The sequence below is a fragment of the Rhinoraja longicauda genome, chromosome 16 (assembly GCF_053455715.1).
Source record: "Rhinoraja longicauda isolate Sanriku21f chromosome 16, sRhiLon1.1, whole genome shotgun sequence".
In the NCBI taxonomy this organism is placed as follows: domain Eukaryota; kingdom Metazoa; phylum Chordata; class Chondrichthyes; order Rajiformes; family Arhynchobatidae; genus Rhinoraja; species Rhinoraja longicauda.
The window spans coordinates 45,357,232-45,372,654 of NC_135968.1; the positions used below are offsets into that span (position 1 = coordinate 45,357,232).

General features: G+C 42.7%; 1 protein-coding gene across 1 annotated transcript in view; it reads right to left on the reverse strand.

The window, feature by feature from the left end:
* Positions 1-295: 295 nt before the first annotated feature.
* fra10ac1 (FRA10A associated CGG repeat 1) overlaps positions 296-15,423 on the reverse strand; it is a 60,025-nt gene continuing 44,897 nt past the window's right edge. Inside the window, exons 11-14 of the mRNA XM_078412889.1 lie at positions 11,611-11,717; positions 9,152-9,202; positions 4,545-4,626; positions 296-887 (exon numbers count right to left, since the gene is read on the reverse strand). Coding sequence (XP_078269015.1) covers positions 845-887; positions 4,545-4,626; positions 9,152-9,202; positions 11,611-11,717 — 283 coding nt within the window. The 3' untranslated portion in view covers positions 296-844. The remainder of the gene's footprint in view (positions 888-4,544; positions 4,627-9,151; positions 9,203-11,610; positions 11,718-15,423) is intronic.

A 15,423-nucleotide genomic window follows, 5' to 3' on the forward strand; every position in this document is an offset into this window, starting at 1 on the left:
CCCCTCTCTCCTCAACTCCCCCTCCCCTCTCCCCCACTCCCCTCACCCTCCCTCCTCCCCTCCTTTTAAACTTAAAAATGTGAATAACTTTAAAAATTTAACACCGATTTCAATAAAACGACTTGCTTTACCATAAAGTGACGACGGTGAGTAAGGTGGGCCTAAGATTGTCAAGCTATCGTGTACCGTTTTGGCTGTAGTTCAATCACAAACAAACAAACGAGAGTTTTAGTATATAGATAATGCATAATGTTTAATAAAAAGTTGCAGAAGAAACATATTTATTAAACCTGTACAACTTTGTTGCCCTTTCAAAACGAAACGTAAACCTTAATTTGTACTATCTTCATATAAAAAGTAGAGACTTGACTGGTTGCACTTTAAGATTCCATTGGTAAATAAGCTTCAACTGAAACATATCACAACATTTTCAATCAATGAACAAGTTAAATTAATAACCAAGGCATTAAGCAAATCTATTGAGTTATTAAACAGTTTTGTTTTATTCATCTGGAGTATCATTACTTTTGAAATTGCTTCAGAATCTGGAATTTGCTTAAAATTATTGCAACATATCTAACAGGTAGCAGTTCTGTGGAGTACATTACAATATAATTAACTCTATTTCTATTTACCTTCACAATTCATTCTTTTGGATTCAGTGTTCAGGTTTCTTCCAGATTTATCGATGTTTCAATGTGAAAAATGAAAATGCATTGCTGGTATAAAATTTAAGTTGAAGTCTTAGAGGGCAGATATGGAATTTGAGTAATGATTCAGAGAAGTTCCTTTGGAATTAATTGAATGACGTGATTAACCTTTGGTATCCTCTTCAATGCACAGCTCACAGAAACATGTCTTCAAAATATTCATCAAATTCCTCCTCCCTGCAGATGAAAGATAGAGTTTACCATAATTTTCATTTCATTACTCTGGTATTGCTCACAAATATGTTCTTCCTGTTGCCTTTACTCCCATTCTCTATATATATCTCCAAAAGTATTTGTCTTATATTCAAGTGTATACTGGATTTTTTTCATGTTTCTCACGTATAACCATCATTGCTCTGCCTCTTTACAATGCCATTTCTGAATGCCAACAAACTGGGATAAAATTACAATTAACCCCATCTTTGGAAGATAATTCTGACTATCCTTTCTGCGTCATACGTGATCCTATGCTGATAGAATATTATGCTTTCTCCAAATTGACCTCAGTCTACTTTTCTCACAAGTTGCTCTCTACTGTATTGTTTTCTCAAAAAGATTGGTAAAATCTAACTGAAAATAAACTTTCAAAAGACACAGAAAATGAATAATTTAGGAATAATCAAAAAATTATTTTGCTCCATCAGGACAATATTCAGGAAACCAATGATATCTATGCCACTGTGCCAGAAACACAGGTTCATTAAAACCAAATGCACTGTGCAACAGCACTGAAGATCTCGGGGAGCAGGGTGGTGGAATATGAAGTTCCAGAGAGTTTTTGATATGCTCCCACCTTCTAGCACTGTAGCTCTGCATGTCACGGCTCCTCAAGTACCTTTAACTGTGACAAGGGTTTATGCCTCTCGTCGTGGCTATCCCTCGAGGTCGAGGATGATGGTCTACATTCCTTCACAGAACGAAGCCGCCTGTGCGTGTGTTTGTTTAACGTGTACTTGATGTTGCACTCCAAGAAGTACACGGTCCTTCACAATTCAATCAACTAATTCCAATGGCAAGGGAACCAAGACGATTGGAGCTGATAGATCTGTTGCAGCCTTCATCCGCCTTCACAGGCGTTGAGTTCAAGATAACTTTGTCCGCCTGGTCCGCCGTTGAGGTCTTGTACGTTGGATCGTTCTTAGTCTGGACCCTCATCCTTGACCTTACCGCCATGGGTGGCCCAACCAGAAGCTAGTGCTTCCGACGGCATCGCTCTCAGAATCATGGGGGCATGCAAGCCGCATCACCACAAGGTGAACGATCCGAAGAGGCCAATTCAAACAATGAATTTCAAACCTCTTCATCTCCCTGCTAATTCTCCGCCAATACATTCAATTGATGCCTCCCGTTTTGCATTCTTTGAAGGAAAACTGGTCCTTCTCATTTACTTTACTTGGGTTTCCCTAATTCTATACTCATCAATTAATCTCCTTTCAGACTCCTCTGTTTCCAATTTATCTAATCATTTCTCCCAGTCCTGGCAAAATTCTCTTAAATCTCTTTTGCACCTTGTTCAGTACAACAGCACCTTTTCTGAAGTGTGGTGACCAGAACTGTAATTTAGCTGCCTAACTAGGGTAGTGTACAGTTGTATCATAACCTCCCTGCTCTTATCGTCCATATCCTCTTACATTCAATGCTCTTTCTTGCAAAAATTGTTTCAGAATTTTACCTGTATTCTCTGCCTCCTGCATCCACACACAAAATACCTTTTGCTTCCTAATATGCCCCGTTCTTTCTTTTATTACCCTCTTGCTTGTTTTGTACTTATAAAATATTGTTAGCTTTTTTATTTTACTTGCCATTATTTAATGTGTTAAATCTTAATGTGTTCAATTTTTTTAATACATTTCCTTTGCTTTCCTAATTTCCCTTTGTATTTTCACTCCCAGACCTTCTATATGTTTCTGGGTTCTGCTGCATTAAGTTCCTAACTCATTGTTCAGAGGCTAATTTGTCTTCAAAGTACTATTTCCAATCCATTTCTCTGCCTAGTAAAACTGTCCTCCTCACAATTTAGGATCTTTATTCCTCTTATATTTTTGTCCTCTTCCACAACTGTTTTAAATTTAACTGGACTATGATCAGTAGTGTGAACCGTTGCTCCTCTCAAGTGCCCAGCTTCATTCTCTAAAATGTAATCCAGAATCACATGTCCTCTTGTTGGACTTGATATATACTGGATAAAATAGTTCTGTTCCCTCAATCACTTTTATATTGCCCATCTATGAGTTAATACTCGGACACCAGGATTCCACATCATTGCTGCTCTGAAGTATGTTAGAGATGTGCTTCTGAATTTGTTCCTCTACCTTTCACAGCCTGCACATCTATAGTTTAGACCAAACAATGCAATTCATTCTCATTCTATAGTTCCACCCATTTAGTCTTGTTTTATGATTCTTCCATATTATCCCTTTCCATTACTGTTCCAGTTTCTTTAACCAATGCTACCATTCCCTCCTGCCTTTTATTCCCGTTTCCTCTTAATAACTAGACCATTAAGCTTCTTGTTCTAAACTTCGTTAAACCACAATTCTGTAACAGCTATATCATATTTGCATGCGTCAGTCAGTGGCCTCAAATCCTCTGCCTTTAACCATATCAAGGTGTTTTTTTCCCTCTATTTTAACCTTTTTAACATAATAGCCAAGCTGATACCAAGGCATCCAGGATACAATAAAAGGCAAAACAATTTGAAAATGCTAAGATTGGAGAAATAGCAAATGAGCAAAGAATGAGGGAAACGATAAACTACCAAGGAAACAGCAGAAGCAGTTTGTGTAAATTCATGCATTAACATAGAAAATAGGTGCAGGAGTAGGCCATTCGGCCCTTCGAGCCTGCACCGCCATTCAATATGATCATGGCTGATCATCCAGCTCAGTAACCTGTACCTGCCTTCTCTCCATACCCCTGATCCCTTTAGCCACAAGGGCCATATCTACCTCCCTCTTAAATATAGCCAATGAACTGGCCTCAACATGCAACTTCCAGTTATTACATTCTGGTATTTTAGATAATGGTTAAAATACTGAACTCTCAATCCAAAGCATGGATGAATAGCACAGTGATATGAATTCAAATGACATGTGATATGAGCACAGTGATATGTTCAGATGTAGAGAGGATGTTTCCACTAGTGGGAGAGTCTTGGGCCAGAGGTCACAGCCTCAGAATTAAAGAACATTCTTTTAGGAAGGAGATGAGGAGGAGCTTCTTTAGTCTGAGATGGGTGAATCTGTGGAATTCGTTGCCCCAGAAGGCTATGGAGGCCAAGTCAGTGGATATTTTTAAGGAAGAGATAGATTTATTCTTGATTAGTACAGGTGTCAAGGGTTATGGGGAGAAACCGGGAGAATGGGGTTAGGAGGGAGAGATAGATCAGCCATGATTGAATGGCGGAGTAGACATGATAGGTCGAGTGGCCTAATTCTGCTCCGATCACTTATGACCTTTATGACAAATGAGAAATTGAAATTCAATGAATTATTCAAATGACAAAGCTATTGTCAGTAATGGTGATTAGTGCCATAATGATTCACCTGGTTCACTAATGCCCTTTAGGAAACTAATTCTTCTGCTCTTAGCTGGTCTAGCCCAAATGCAACTCTAGATTGACAGCAATGTGACTGGTTCTTCTGCTATCTGGTCCAGCAAGCCATTCTATTTGAGGACAGTTAGAGATGGGCAATACATTCTGGGCTCACATCTCATGAGTGAATATAAAATACCAAATATTTATATCAGTATTACTTTACAGATACTCTATTGTGAATTCATGTTCGCTCCTGACATTTCAATATAGATGAGAATATAAATTGGTAAGCATACTTAGTCTTTTCTTCAGTATCCTGTCTTGGTCCTTTCCAATATTCAGACTCAGAGGGATCTGCATTTGGAGCATCTTCTGATTCTGATTCAATAATTACATTTCATAAAAAAGCGATCAAACACTGATTTTAACATGACTAAAACACAATCAATGGAACATAAACAAAGATTTTATTACTATGGTTGATTAATCTAGAACTTTTAGTTTTATATTCATAATTTTTAAGTAACCAGCAATTGAAATGAAACTCCTCTTGACTCCCATTTACTCAGAAGTAAGGGGCTGGATTGTTGTGGATATGATACAGACGGCACGGTGGCGCAGCAGTAGAGTTGCTGCCTTACAGCGAATGCAGCGCCGGAGACTCAGATTCGATCCTGAATACAGGCGCCGTCTGTACGGAGTTTGTACGTTCTCCCCGTGACCTGCGTGGGTTTTCTCCAAGATCTTCGGTTTCCTCCCACACTCCAAAGACGTACAGGTATGTAGGTTAATTGGCTGGGCAAATGTAAAAATTGTCCCTAGTGGGTGTAGGATAGTGTTAGTGTGCGGGGATCGCTGGGCGGCGCGGACCCGGTGGGCCGAAGGGCCTGTTTCTGCGCTGTATCTCTAAATCTAAAAAAAAAATCTAAAATCTAAATCTAACTAATCTCTGGACACAACAGGCAAATATGATTAAAGATCCTATTCATAGTGGAAGCACATTGCATACGCAAAATTTGCTATCTCAATAAAAAGGACCAAATGTCTGAATTTCTTAAGCCATAGAAAACGGTGATATCCAAAGAAAACTGAATATTTTTTCACAGATTTTAAAGAAATGTTTGTTTTTCATAAATATGGAATTTTTCAGCAATAGTAATTGCGTGAATGCAAATAGTCTACTTCTAACAATAATTATATCTATCCGCGGATTGCTATAATGGTGAGTTCATTTCAAGTAGCATGTAAAACTCTACGGGAAATACGGTAACAGCTCCTGCAGTACTAGGCTTCCACTCCATTTTTAATCCATCAAATGCTGGGTTCAACATGAACCAGTTTTTTAAAAAACCTTCTGCACTTTCACAAATTTGCCACCTGGTGGTGCTGGAACAGTCTCTTCTATCATCTCAAGCAACATTCCCTCATCCTCATTTCAGAAAGTCATGTGGAGATTTTTGTAAATCTTCATTCTGAAACTTTTTCTCTATGTTTTAAACTTTTGAACATTTCGATTGCGCCTGCACATTCTGATTTTTACTAACGTGCCATATAAGAGGTGAAATAAATCACAGTCGGTGAACAAAATAACTATCATTAATTGGATCTTGTGCACAATGCCTAGCTTTATTTCTACATGCAAATCTTGCTGAAAATGAACAGCGTGATTTTGCAGATATATCTGGCAGCAGGCAGCTTTCCAAGGCACAAACTGGACATTGTTGTTAATGTAACTTGGGAAAGTTTCTTCTGTATTCCATGCCCCTTAAGGCCTCAGGCTTTAGATAGCATGATCAGTCTTTTTAATTTAAATTTCAATTTACGAATCAGGTTAGTTTTAAAATAAGAAATAATAAAAGAAGGTAGGATTCACTTAGGAATGTTGATTTAGTTTAGTTTACAGATACAGCGCGGAAACAGGCCCTTCGGCCCACTGGGTCCGCGCCGACCAGCGATTCCCGCACATTAACACCACCCTACACCCACTAGGGACAATTTCTACATTTGCCCAGCCAATTAACCTACAAACCTGTACGTCTTTGGAGTGTGGGAGGAAAACGAAGATCTCGGAGAAAACCCACGCAGGTCACGGGGAGAACGTACAAACTCCGTACAGACAGCACCCGTAGTCGGGATGGAACCCGGGTCTCCGGCGCTGCATTCGCTGTAAGGCAGCAACTCTACCGCTGCGCCACCGTGACCGCCTGAACTGATTCATTGAACATTGTTACAAAACGATCAATAATGTTAACCTGGCAGGATTTTGCAAATCTGTAAAGAGTGGAAATCATAAACGAGACTATAAGATATTTCGAAATGGTCAGGAAACAATGGATAGATGGAAGACTGATCAGTTTCAAAATTATTAATGAAAATATTTAAGAGTAAAATTGAAAAAGAGGGAGAGGGAAAGAAAGCGATTAGCAGAAGTGGCAAAAGGAGAAGTGAAGAATGGGAAACAGGAGGGAAAAGGGAGATAGGATGAGAAGGAGGGGTAGGAAAATGGATGAGAGACAGGGAGGAGGAAAGGCATAGAAGAACAGAAGGGAGAGGGGAGGAAGGAGGAATAAAAAGACAGAGAAAAGTAGAACAAAAAATGTGGACGGAGAGGAAAAAAGAGGAGGAAAAGATAGGCCAGCAGAAAGTCACAGAGGTGCTGAAAAAGGGAATAAAGTAGAGGGGGGTGAAAAGATGGGGGAAGAGTTCAAAAGGAATGGGAAGATATGGAGAGCAAAGGAGAAGCATTGGGAAGGTGGGGAAGTTGTGAAAAGGAGGGTAATAAATGGAAAGGAAGATGAGAAGAGGTGGAGAAATGGAAAAAGGTATTGATTCCGGGAGAGATAGAGAAAGAGGGGAAAAGGTGGACGTGGAGGAATGAGAGGTACAGGAACAGGGGTAAGAGGTGGAGAAGGAGGGGGAAATGTGGAAAAGGAGGGAAAGGAGGTAGAGAAGGGAAGAAAAGGCGAAGGAGGGGGAGGTGGAGGAGAGGAAAAACGTAGAGAAAGGAAGGAAGTGAAGAGGAAATGGAAAAGGAGGATGAGGTGAAGGAAGAGAAAGAGGTGGAGAAGGAGGGGGAGTGGTGGAGATGGAGGGAGAAGAGGTGGGAGAGCTGGGGAAGGAGGTGGGAGAGGTGGAGAAGAAGCAGAAAAGGAGGGAAATAAGTGGATGGGAAGAAGTCATGGAGGGGAAAGAGGTGGAGCAGGGGAAAGTGGTGAAGGAGGGGTAAGTGGTGAAGGAGGGAAATGTGGCAGAGAAAGAGGTGGAGAAAGTGGTAGAGAAGGAGTGGTTGAGGTGGAGAAGGAGTGGGAGAAGTGGGTAAAGGTGGGGCGAAGAAAGGGGAAGACCTGGGAAGGAGGAAGAGGTACAAATGAGTAGAGGAGTTGTTGAATGAGGAGAATATGTAGAGGACAGGAAGTGGTGGAGGGGGAAGAGGTGTACAAGGAGAAGCAAGGGGTGGAGAAGCAGGGGGAAGAGGTGGCGATGGAAAGGAAAATGTAGAAAAGGATGGAAAGGAGGTGGAGAAGGGAGGAATATGGTGGAAGAGGAGAGGCAGAGAAGTAGATGAAAAAGGAAAGGTGGAGATGGAGGAGAAATGGAGAACGGGCAGAAGGCGGAAACAGCGGCGAAGTGGTAAACAAGGGGTGAAGGAAGTGGGAGAGGTGGGGAAAGAGGTGGGAATAGTGGAGGAGCAGAGAAGGAGGGGTAATAGGAGACGGATGGGAATGAGAGAAGGATGGGAGGGGGACATGAGGGGATAGAGGTGGAGGAGGGGTAAGTGACGAAGGAGGGCAAGAGATGAAGAGGGGAAGGGGTAGAGAAAGAAGGGAAGAGATGGAAAAGGAGAAGGTAGAGGTGGAGAAGAAGTGGGAGGAGGTGGAGAAGGTGGGAGGAGGTGGAGAAGGGGAAAGGAGTGGAGGAGGGGGAAGAAATAGAGAAGTGGGAAGAGATGGTAAAGGAGGGGGAAGAGGTGATGGAGATGGAGAAAGAGGAGGGAGAAGTGGAGTAGAGAAGGAGTAAGAGGTGAAGGCGGGTAATGTGAAGGATGGGCAGAAGTCGTGGAGGGGAAAGAGGTGGAGGAGGGGTAAGTGGTGAAGGAGAGGAAGAGGTGAGGGAGGGGAAAGGGACAGAAAGAGAGGATGAGGTGGAAAAGCAAACGGTTGAGGTGGAGGAGGAGTGGTAGAGGTGGAGAAGAAGTGGGAGGAGGTGGAGAAGGGGAGAAGAAGTGGAAGAGGGGAAAGAACTGGAGAATGAGGAGAGGTGGTGAAGGAGAGGAATATTCGGAGGATGGGAAGAGATGGTGGAGGGGAACGAGGTGGAGAATGAGAGGGAAGAGGTGGGGAAGGAGTAAGAGGTGGAGAAGGTAGGGGAAGAGCAGGCGAAGGAGGAGTAAGAAGCGATTGAGTTGACTGAGTTTTTGGAGGAAGACAAGGGAGATCGAAGAAGCCTGCATTTATAAAGATCCCATCACATCATCATATTGTCCCAAAGTGCTTGACAGGCAATGATGCGCTACTGAAATTTACTCACTGTTTTATAAGTTATCTTCCACACAACCATAGCAACAGTGATATTAAGGATCAGGTAATAATTTTGTGAAATATTGATTACAGATTAAATGCTTAGCATTAAGCCAAAATCTATTGAGCTCAAATACTTTAGCTCGGTTTTAGCACATAACCTTCTGAGTAGTTGTGATTGTGTTATCAGTATCACAAAGCTAAAACAGATACCCTATCTACAAACTCCATTAATACTTTAAACTTCTTAGGATTCTGTTAAAATAAGTTTAATTCTATTGAGACCAAAACAAATTAATGGCCTATGAAAGGAATGACTGCATAAAATAAAAACAATATTTAAAACAAAATAAAAATTAATTATAAGCATTATTTGGTAAAACTACCTTTGTTAGAATCATCATCATCTTGTTCTGTTCTGCTGGTGGAAGATTTACCTACACAATGGGAAAACAATTCAATATATAACTAGTTAAATATAAGATGTAATTCAACAAATGACCACGTAGAGGATACCTGTTATATTTATCTTATTCGAGCCCTGTGAGATTTTAATTAAGAGTTTAGCTCCAGATAACTCCGTTTTGAACTTCTTCCCCTTACATTCCTTCGAAGGAGTTGATTCAGTAATCTTGAATTCTATAATGATCCTAGAAATTGTATAGGAAAATAACTGCAGATGCTGGTACAAATCAAAGGTATCACAACATGCTGGAGTAACTCAGCGGGTCAGGCAGCATCTCAGGAGAGAAGGAATGGGTGACGTTTCGGGTCGAGACCCTTTTTGTATGGACATTCCTATATCTGTATTGGCCAAGTTGTTATTCTTCAGAAGAGAAGGTAGCATCAAATGAGCAGGGCATGGTCTTAAATGAAAGTATCAAGACTGTTGCACAGAAACCCAGCACTAGCTTTTCTGTAACTATTACTGCTCGGTAAAAAGCTTTACATTGAGGCAATGAGCTACTCAAATTGGGATGACACTGTGTGTACATCAGGGCTGCCAATATTGTACTCGGTCAGTAGGGGAGTGGTTGTAGGTGGGGCTTGTAAGTGGCTTGGCAACAAGATACCCCCTGATTTGTGCTCAGACGATCAGGCCAGGCCCATATGGCCCATGGGACAGTTATTTCAGGTCTCATGCCCAATCTAATTTCTAATTTCAGTTTAGTTTAGAGATAAGATATACAGGCATCCGTTCTAGACGAACAAGGGCTGATTAGGGATAGTCAGCATGGGTTTGTAAGTGAGAGATCGTGTCTCACAAATCTGATTGAATTTTTTGAAGACGTGACCAAAAAGGTTGTTGAGGGCAGAGTTGTAGATGTTGTACATGTGGACTTCAGCAAAGCATTCAATGAGGTTCCACATGGTAGGCTGCTCTGCAAGGTTAGATGGCCTGGAGGTTATATAGCTCTCTAAGGAGAGAGCTGAATGGATAGAAAAGTGGCTTAGAAAATAGGTGCAGGAGGAGGCCATTCGGCCCTTCGAGCCAGCACCGCTGGGTGGTTTTGCAGATAGTGAAGATGGTTGTACAAAATTGCAGCAAAATTGATCGATTGGCCAGGTGGGCTGAGGAATGATTGATGGAATTTAATACTGAAAAATGTGAGGTGTTGCATTTAGGGAAGTCTAACATGGGCAGGACCTCCACAGTGAATGGTAGGGCTCTGGGGAGTGTTGTACAGCAGCGGGATCTAGGACTGTAGGTGCATGGTTCTTTGAAGATGGAATCGGAGGTAGAAAGGGTGGTCGAAAAGGCGTTTGGCACATTGGCAGTCACAGTCAGGGTATTGAGTATACAAGTTGGGAGGTCATGTTGCAGTTGTATAAAACGTTGGTGAGGCCGCAATTAGAGTATTGTGTTCAGTTCTGGGCACCATGTTATAGAAAAGATGTTGTCAAGCTGGAAAAGGTACAGAGAAGATTTACAAGGATGTTGTCAGGGCTGGAGGGTCTGAGCTATAGGAAGAGGTTAAGATCATAAGTGATAGGAGCAGAATTAGGCCATTCGGCCCATCGTCTACTCCACCGTTCAATCATGGCTGATCTATTTCTCCCTCCTAATCCCGTTCTCCTGCCTTCTCTCCATAGCCTCTGACACCCACACTAATCAAGAATCTGTCTCTGCCTTAAATATATCCACTGACTTGGCCTCCGCAGCCTTCTATAGGTTGGGACTCTACTCCTTGGAGCGCAGGAGGATGAGGGGTGATCTTATTGAGGTTTATAAAATCATGAGAGGAATATATCGGGTAGATGCACAGAGTCTCTTGCCTAGAGTGGGTGAATTGAGGACCAGAGGACATAGGTTTAAGGTGAAGGGGAAAAAGATTTAATAGGATTCTGAAGGGTAACTTTTTCACACAAAAAGTAGTTAGTGTATGGAACGAGCTGCCAGAGGAGGTAGTTGAGGCTGGGACTATCCCAATGTTTAAGAAACAGTTAGACAGGTACATGTATAGGACAAGTTTGGAGGGATATGGGCCAAACGCGGGCAGGTGGGACTAGTGTAGCTGGGACATGTTAGCCGGTGTGGGAAGGATGGGCCGAAGGGCCGGTTTCCATATTGTATCAATCTATGGCTCTGTGATAAGGTCAAGTTTTATCCCTGTTGGTAGCTGACTTGCTTCCCTTGGAACTATTGCAACTACCAAGCATCTGGGCTCAGCAGTAAGTGGGCTTCTTGTTTTCCACGTGCCAATACACGTGTATTGGGTCCCATTGAAGTACATTGGGTTGACATGAGAGAAATGTGTCTATTTATTGAACAAATGGGAACATTATACCCTGAATGAACTGAATAACAGCTGCAATCACTGAGCTAAATGTTCTTGTTACCTACCCTGGCTTTTAGAAGTTTGCTTCTCTCCGGTCTTGGTTATTTTTTCTGCTGGAGCATCATGGTGATCCTCTTTAGATTTCCTCTTTGTAGCTTTTGCTTCTTTCCTCCTTTACCAATATTTAAAAAAACATACAATGTTAAAAAATATCTGATTCCTGCAAACATTGTACTACTTTGTGCAACATATAAATGAAATATTTCATACTTAGGGAAGAAAGCTTTTACTGATCCTTGCCAACAAAGTCAATAGGTCACAGGTACGAAGCCCATACCTGAAATCTGATCATTGCTTGCTCTTCACATTGGTTGCTGCTACGTCAGAAGTGTCAAACATATTTCCGTACAACAGAAATATCCTCCTTCTGTGTTGTGTGGAAATAGGATGGGTAGCTGGGTTATGGTTTTGGGGAACAGGCAGCAGGCAGCAGGTTGCAGGTTGCAGGTTGCACGGTAGCGCAGCGGTAGAGTTGCTGCTTTACAGCGAATGCAGCGCCGGAGACTCAGGTTCGATCCTGACTACGGGTGCTGCACTGTAAGGAGTTTGTACGTTCTCCCCGTGACCTGCGTGGGTTTTCTCCGAGATCTTCGGTTTCCTCCCACACTCCAAAGACGTACAGGTATGTAGGTTAATTGGCTGGGTAAATGTAAAAATTGTCCCTAGTGGGTGTAGGATAATGTTAATGTGCGGGGATCACTGGGCGGCACGGACTTGGAGGGCCGAAAAGGCCTGTTTCCGGCTGTATATATATATATATATGATAAAAATCACGATCATTACTGTAGGAGATGAAAATGGAATTGCATAGTCTACAATCATCAGAGGCCATTCTCACTTTGCCCTTACAATATAAAAGGTCACGATGAAGCATCTAAAAATGGCTAAGTTTGGTACTCTGTTCTGAAGATTCCAGGAGCAATGCCCTGAATCTAGGATGATTGGTGCCAAAATAACTAAAATCACATTATTCTGTGTGAGGTATGATTCCAGTCTGTCAGAGAGATTTGCTTGTGATTCATATTGACATTAATTTTACCAAGGCTTTTTAATGTCAAAATGCTGCCTTCTCTTACTAAAAGCAGTTTCTCTTACTTCACACCCGCAATTCAGACTTTTGTGTGTTTTGACCAAGGCTTTAATACAGCCGAAGTAAAGTTAGGCACGTGTGTTGAAAATCAAAGAACTGCAGGTGCTCTGAACTCTGAAATAAAAACAGAAAATGGTGGAAGTACTCAGTAGGTTAAGCAGTATCTATGGAAAGAGGAACAGTTAATGTTTCATTTCTGGGACCTTTAGTTGGAACTGGGAATGAGAGAGAAAAATGTTACTCTTCAGCAGTAGAGAAAGGGGGAGAAGGATGGGTAGAAGTTTTGGAAAAGGGCAAGTCCAAACCGGCTAATTGTGGCAGTTACAAGGAAACTGTTTCTTTGTTCGTGTAACGTACCATTAATAGAGAGGCCGAGGGACAAGTCCAGCAGGCCACAATATACAAATAGAATAAGAAAAATTGAACCAAAATGATGACAAGTAGAAATGGCCAGGTCATGGACATAAGCGGCCAGGATTGATGAAGAATTCAATAATGGAGTTGGAGTTGGATAATTCAATATTGTGCATGCTAGGTTCTAAAATGCCCAGACAGATGTCTAGTAAAAACGAGTGTTATAGCTGTGATGGAACTGCTTGGCTGGGCTCATTCTGCAACACGCCTTCAACAGTAGTGCTTGGATTTTACTGGGCTTGAAGGAAAACTGAAAATTCTTATAGTGCACTAGATGTTGTCACAACAGGCCAACAGGGGATGTGATCTCACAGGCCCTCCACTCTGCACTGGACTACTTGGACAACAAAAACACTTACATCAGGCTGTTGTTTATAGACTATAGCTCGGCGTTCAATACCATCATCCCCTCCAAGCTGGTTACCATGCCCGAGCTGGCTGCCTGCCCCTATTCCGGGGTTACGTCCGCGCCCGGCTGGTGTTGGAGAGGGACTACGCGCTGTCCACGGGCACGCTGGGGGATTTCCGGGAGCGCTGGGCACCGCGCGGGATTGGATGCATCCAGGATCGGGATTGTAATATAGTTGTATAATAGTTTCATTTAGTATATTTGTTTGTATTGTATTCTGGTGGTGGGCTCTGTTTTGTTTTATTGCATTGTAAATATTGTTTTTAAATAATTGCATTCATTTTTTGATAATAAAATTAAAAATAAAAGCTGGTTACCAAGCTCACTGAACTGGGTCTCTGCACATCCCTCTGCGATTGGATCCTCGACTTCCTCACCCACAGACCACAGTCTGTTCGAATTGGAAGAAACACTTCCTCCTCATTAACAATCAGTATGAGAGCACCTCAAGGCTGTGTGCTCAGCCTCCTACTCTACTAACTCCATACTCATGACTGTGTAGACGGACATAGTGCCAACTGCATCTTTAAGATCGCCGACAACACCACTGTTGTTGGACGAACTACAGATGGTGATGAGTCAGAAAGTATGGAAGTGCGATCGACCCATTGACCAAATGGTAGCCGCACAACAACCTGGCTCTCAATATCAGTCAAACCAATGAACTGATTGTGGACTTTGGAAGAGGAAGGATGAGGACCCACAATCCTGTATATAACAATGGGACGATAGTGGAGAGAATCAAAAACGTCACATTCCTGGGCGTGCATATTTCTGAAGATCTTTCCTGGACCCAGCACACTGATACAATTATAAATAAAGCACATCATTGCATCACGGCCTGGTTCGACAACTTCAATGTCCAGGAGCGGAAAAGACTGCAAAAAAGCTGTGAACACGGCTCAGACCATCACCGGCTCTGACCTCCCCACCATCGAAGGGATTTATCGGAGTCACTGCCTCCAAAAGGCAGCCAGCATCATCAGTGACCCACACCACCCTGGCCACACACTCATTTCACACTGCCAACAGGAAGAAGGTACAGGAGCCTGAAAACTGTAACGTCCAGGTTCAGGAATAGCTTCTTCCCTACAGCCATCAGGCTATTAAACACCACAACCTCAAATAAGCCCTGAACTACAATAGACATTATTATTATTATTGCACTACCATTGTTTGTTTTTTTGAGTATGTGCATATGTGTATATATGTTTATATATGTATATATTCACAAAATGCTGGAGTAACTCAGCAGGTCAGGCAGCATCTCAGGAGAGAAGGAATGGGCGATGTTTCGGGTCCAGACCCTTCTTCAGACTGATGTCAGGGGGGCGGGACAAAGGAAGGATATAGGTGGAGACAGGAAGATAGAGGGAGATCTGGGAAGGGGGAGGGGAAGAGAGGGACAGAGGAACTATCTAAAGTTGGAGAAGTCAATGTTCACGCCACTGGGCTGCAAGCTGCCCAGGTGAAATATGAGGTGCTGTTCCTCCAATTTCCGGTGGGCCTCACTATGGCACTGGAGGAGGCCCATGACAGAAAGGTCGGACTGGGAATGGGAGGGGGAGTTGAAGTGCTCAGCCACCGGGAGATCAGGTTGGTTAACGCGGACCGAGCGCAGGTGTTGAGCGAAGCGATCGCCGAGCCTGCGTTTGGTTTCGCCGATGTAAATAAGTTGACATCTGGAGCAGCGGATGCAATAGATGAGGTTGGAGGAGGTGCAGGTGAACCTCTGTCTCACCTGGAAAGACTGTTTGGGTCCTTGGATGGAGTTGAGGGGGGAGGTAAAGGGACAGGTGTTGCATCTCGTGCGGTTGCAGGGGAAAGTGCCTGGGGATGGGGTGTTTTGGGTAGGAGGGGACGAGTGGACCAGGGAGTTACGGAGGGAAAGGTCTCTGCGGAACG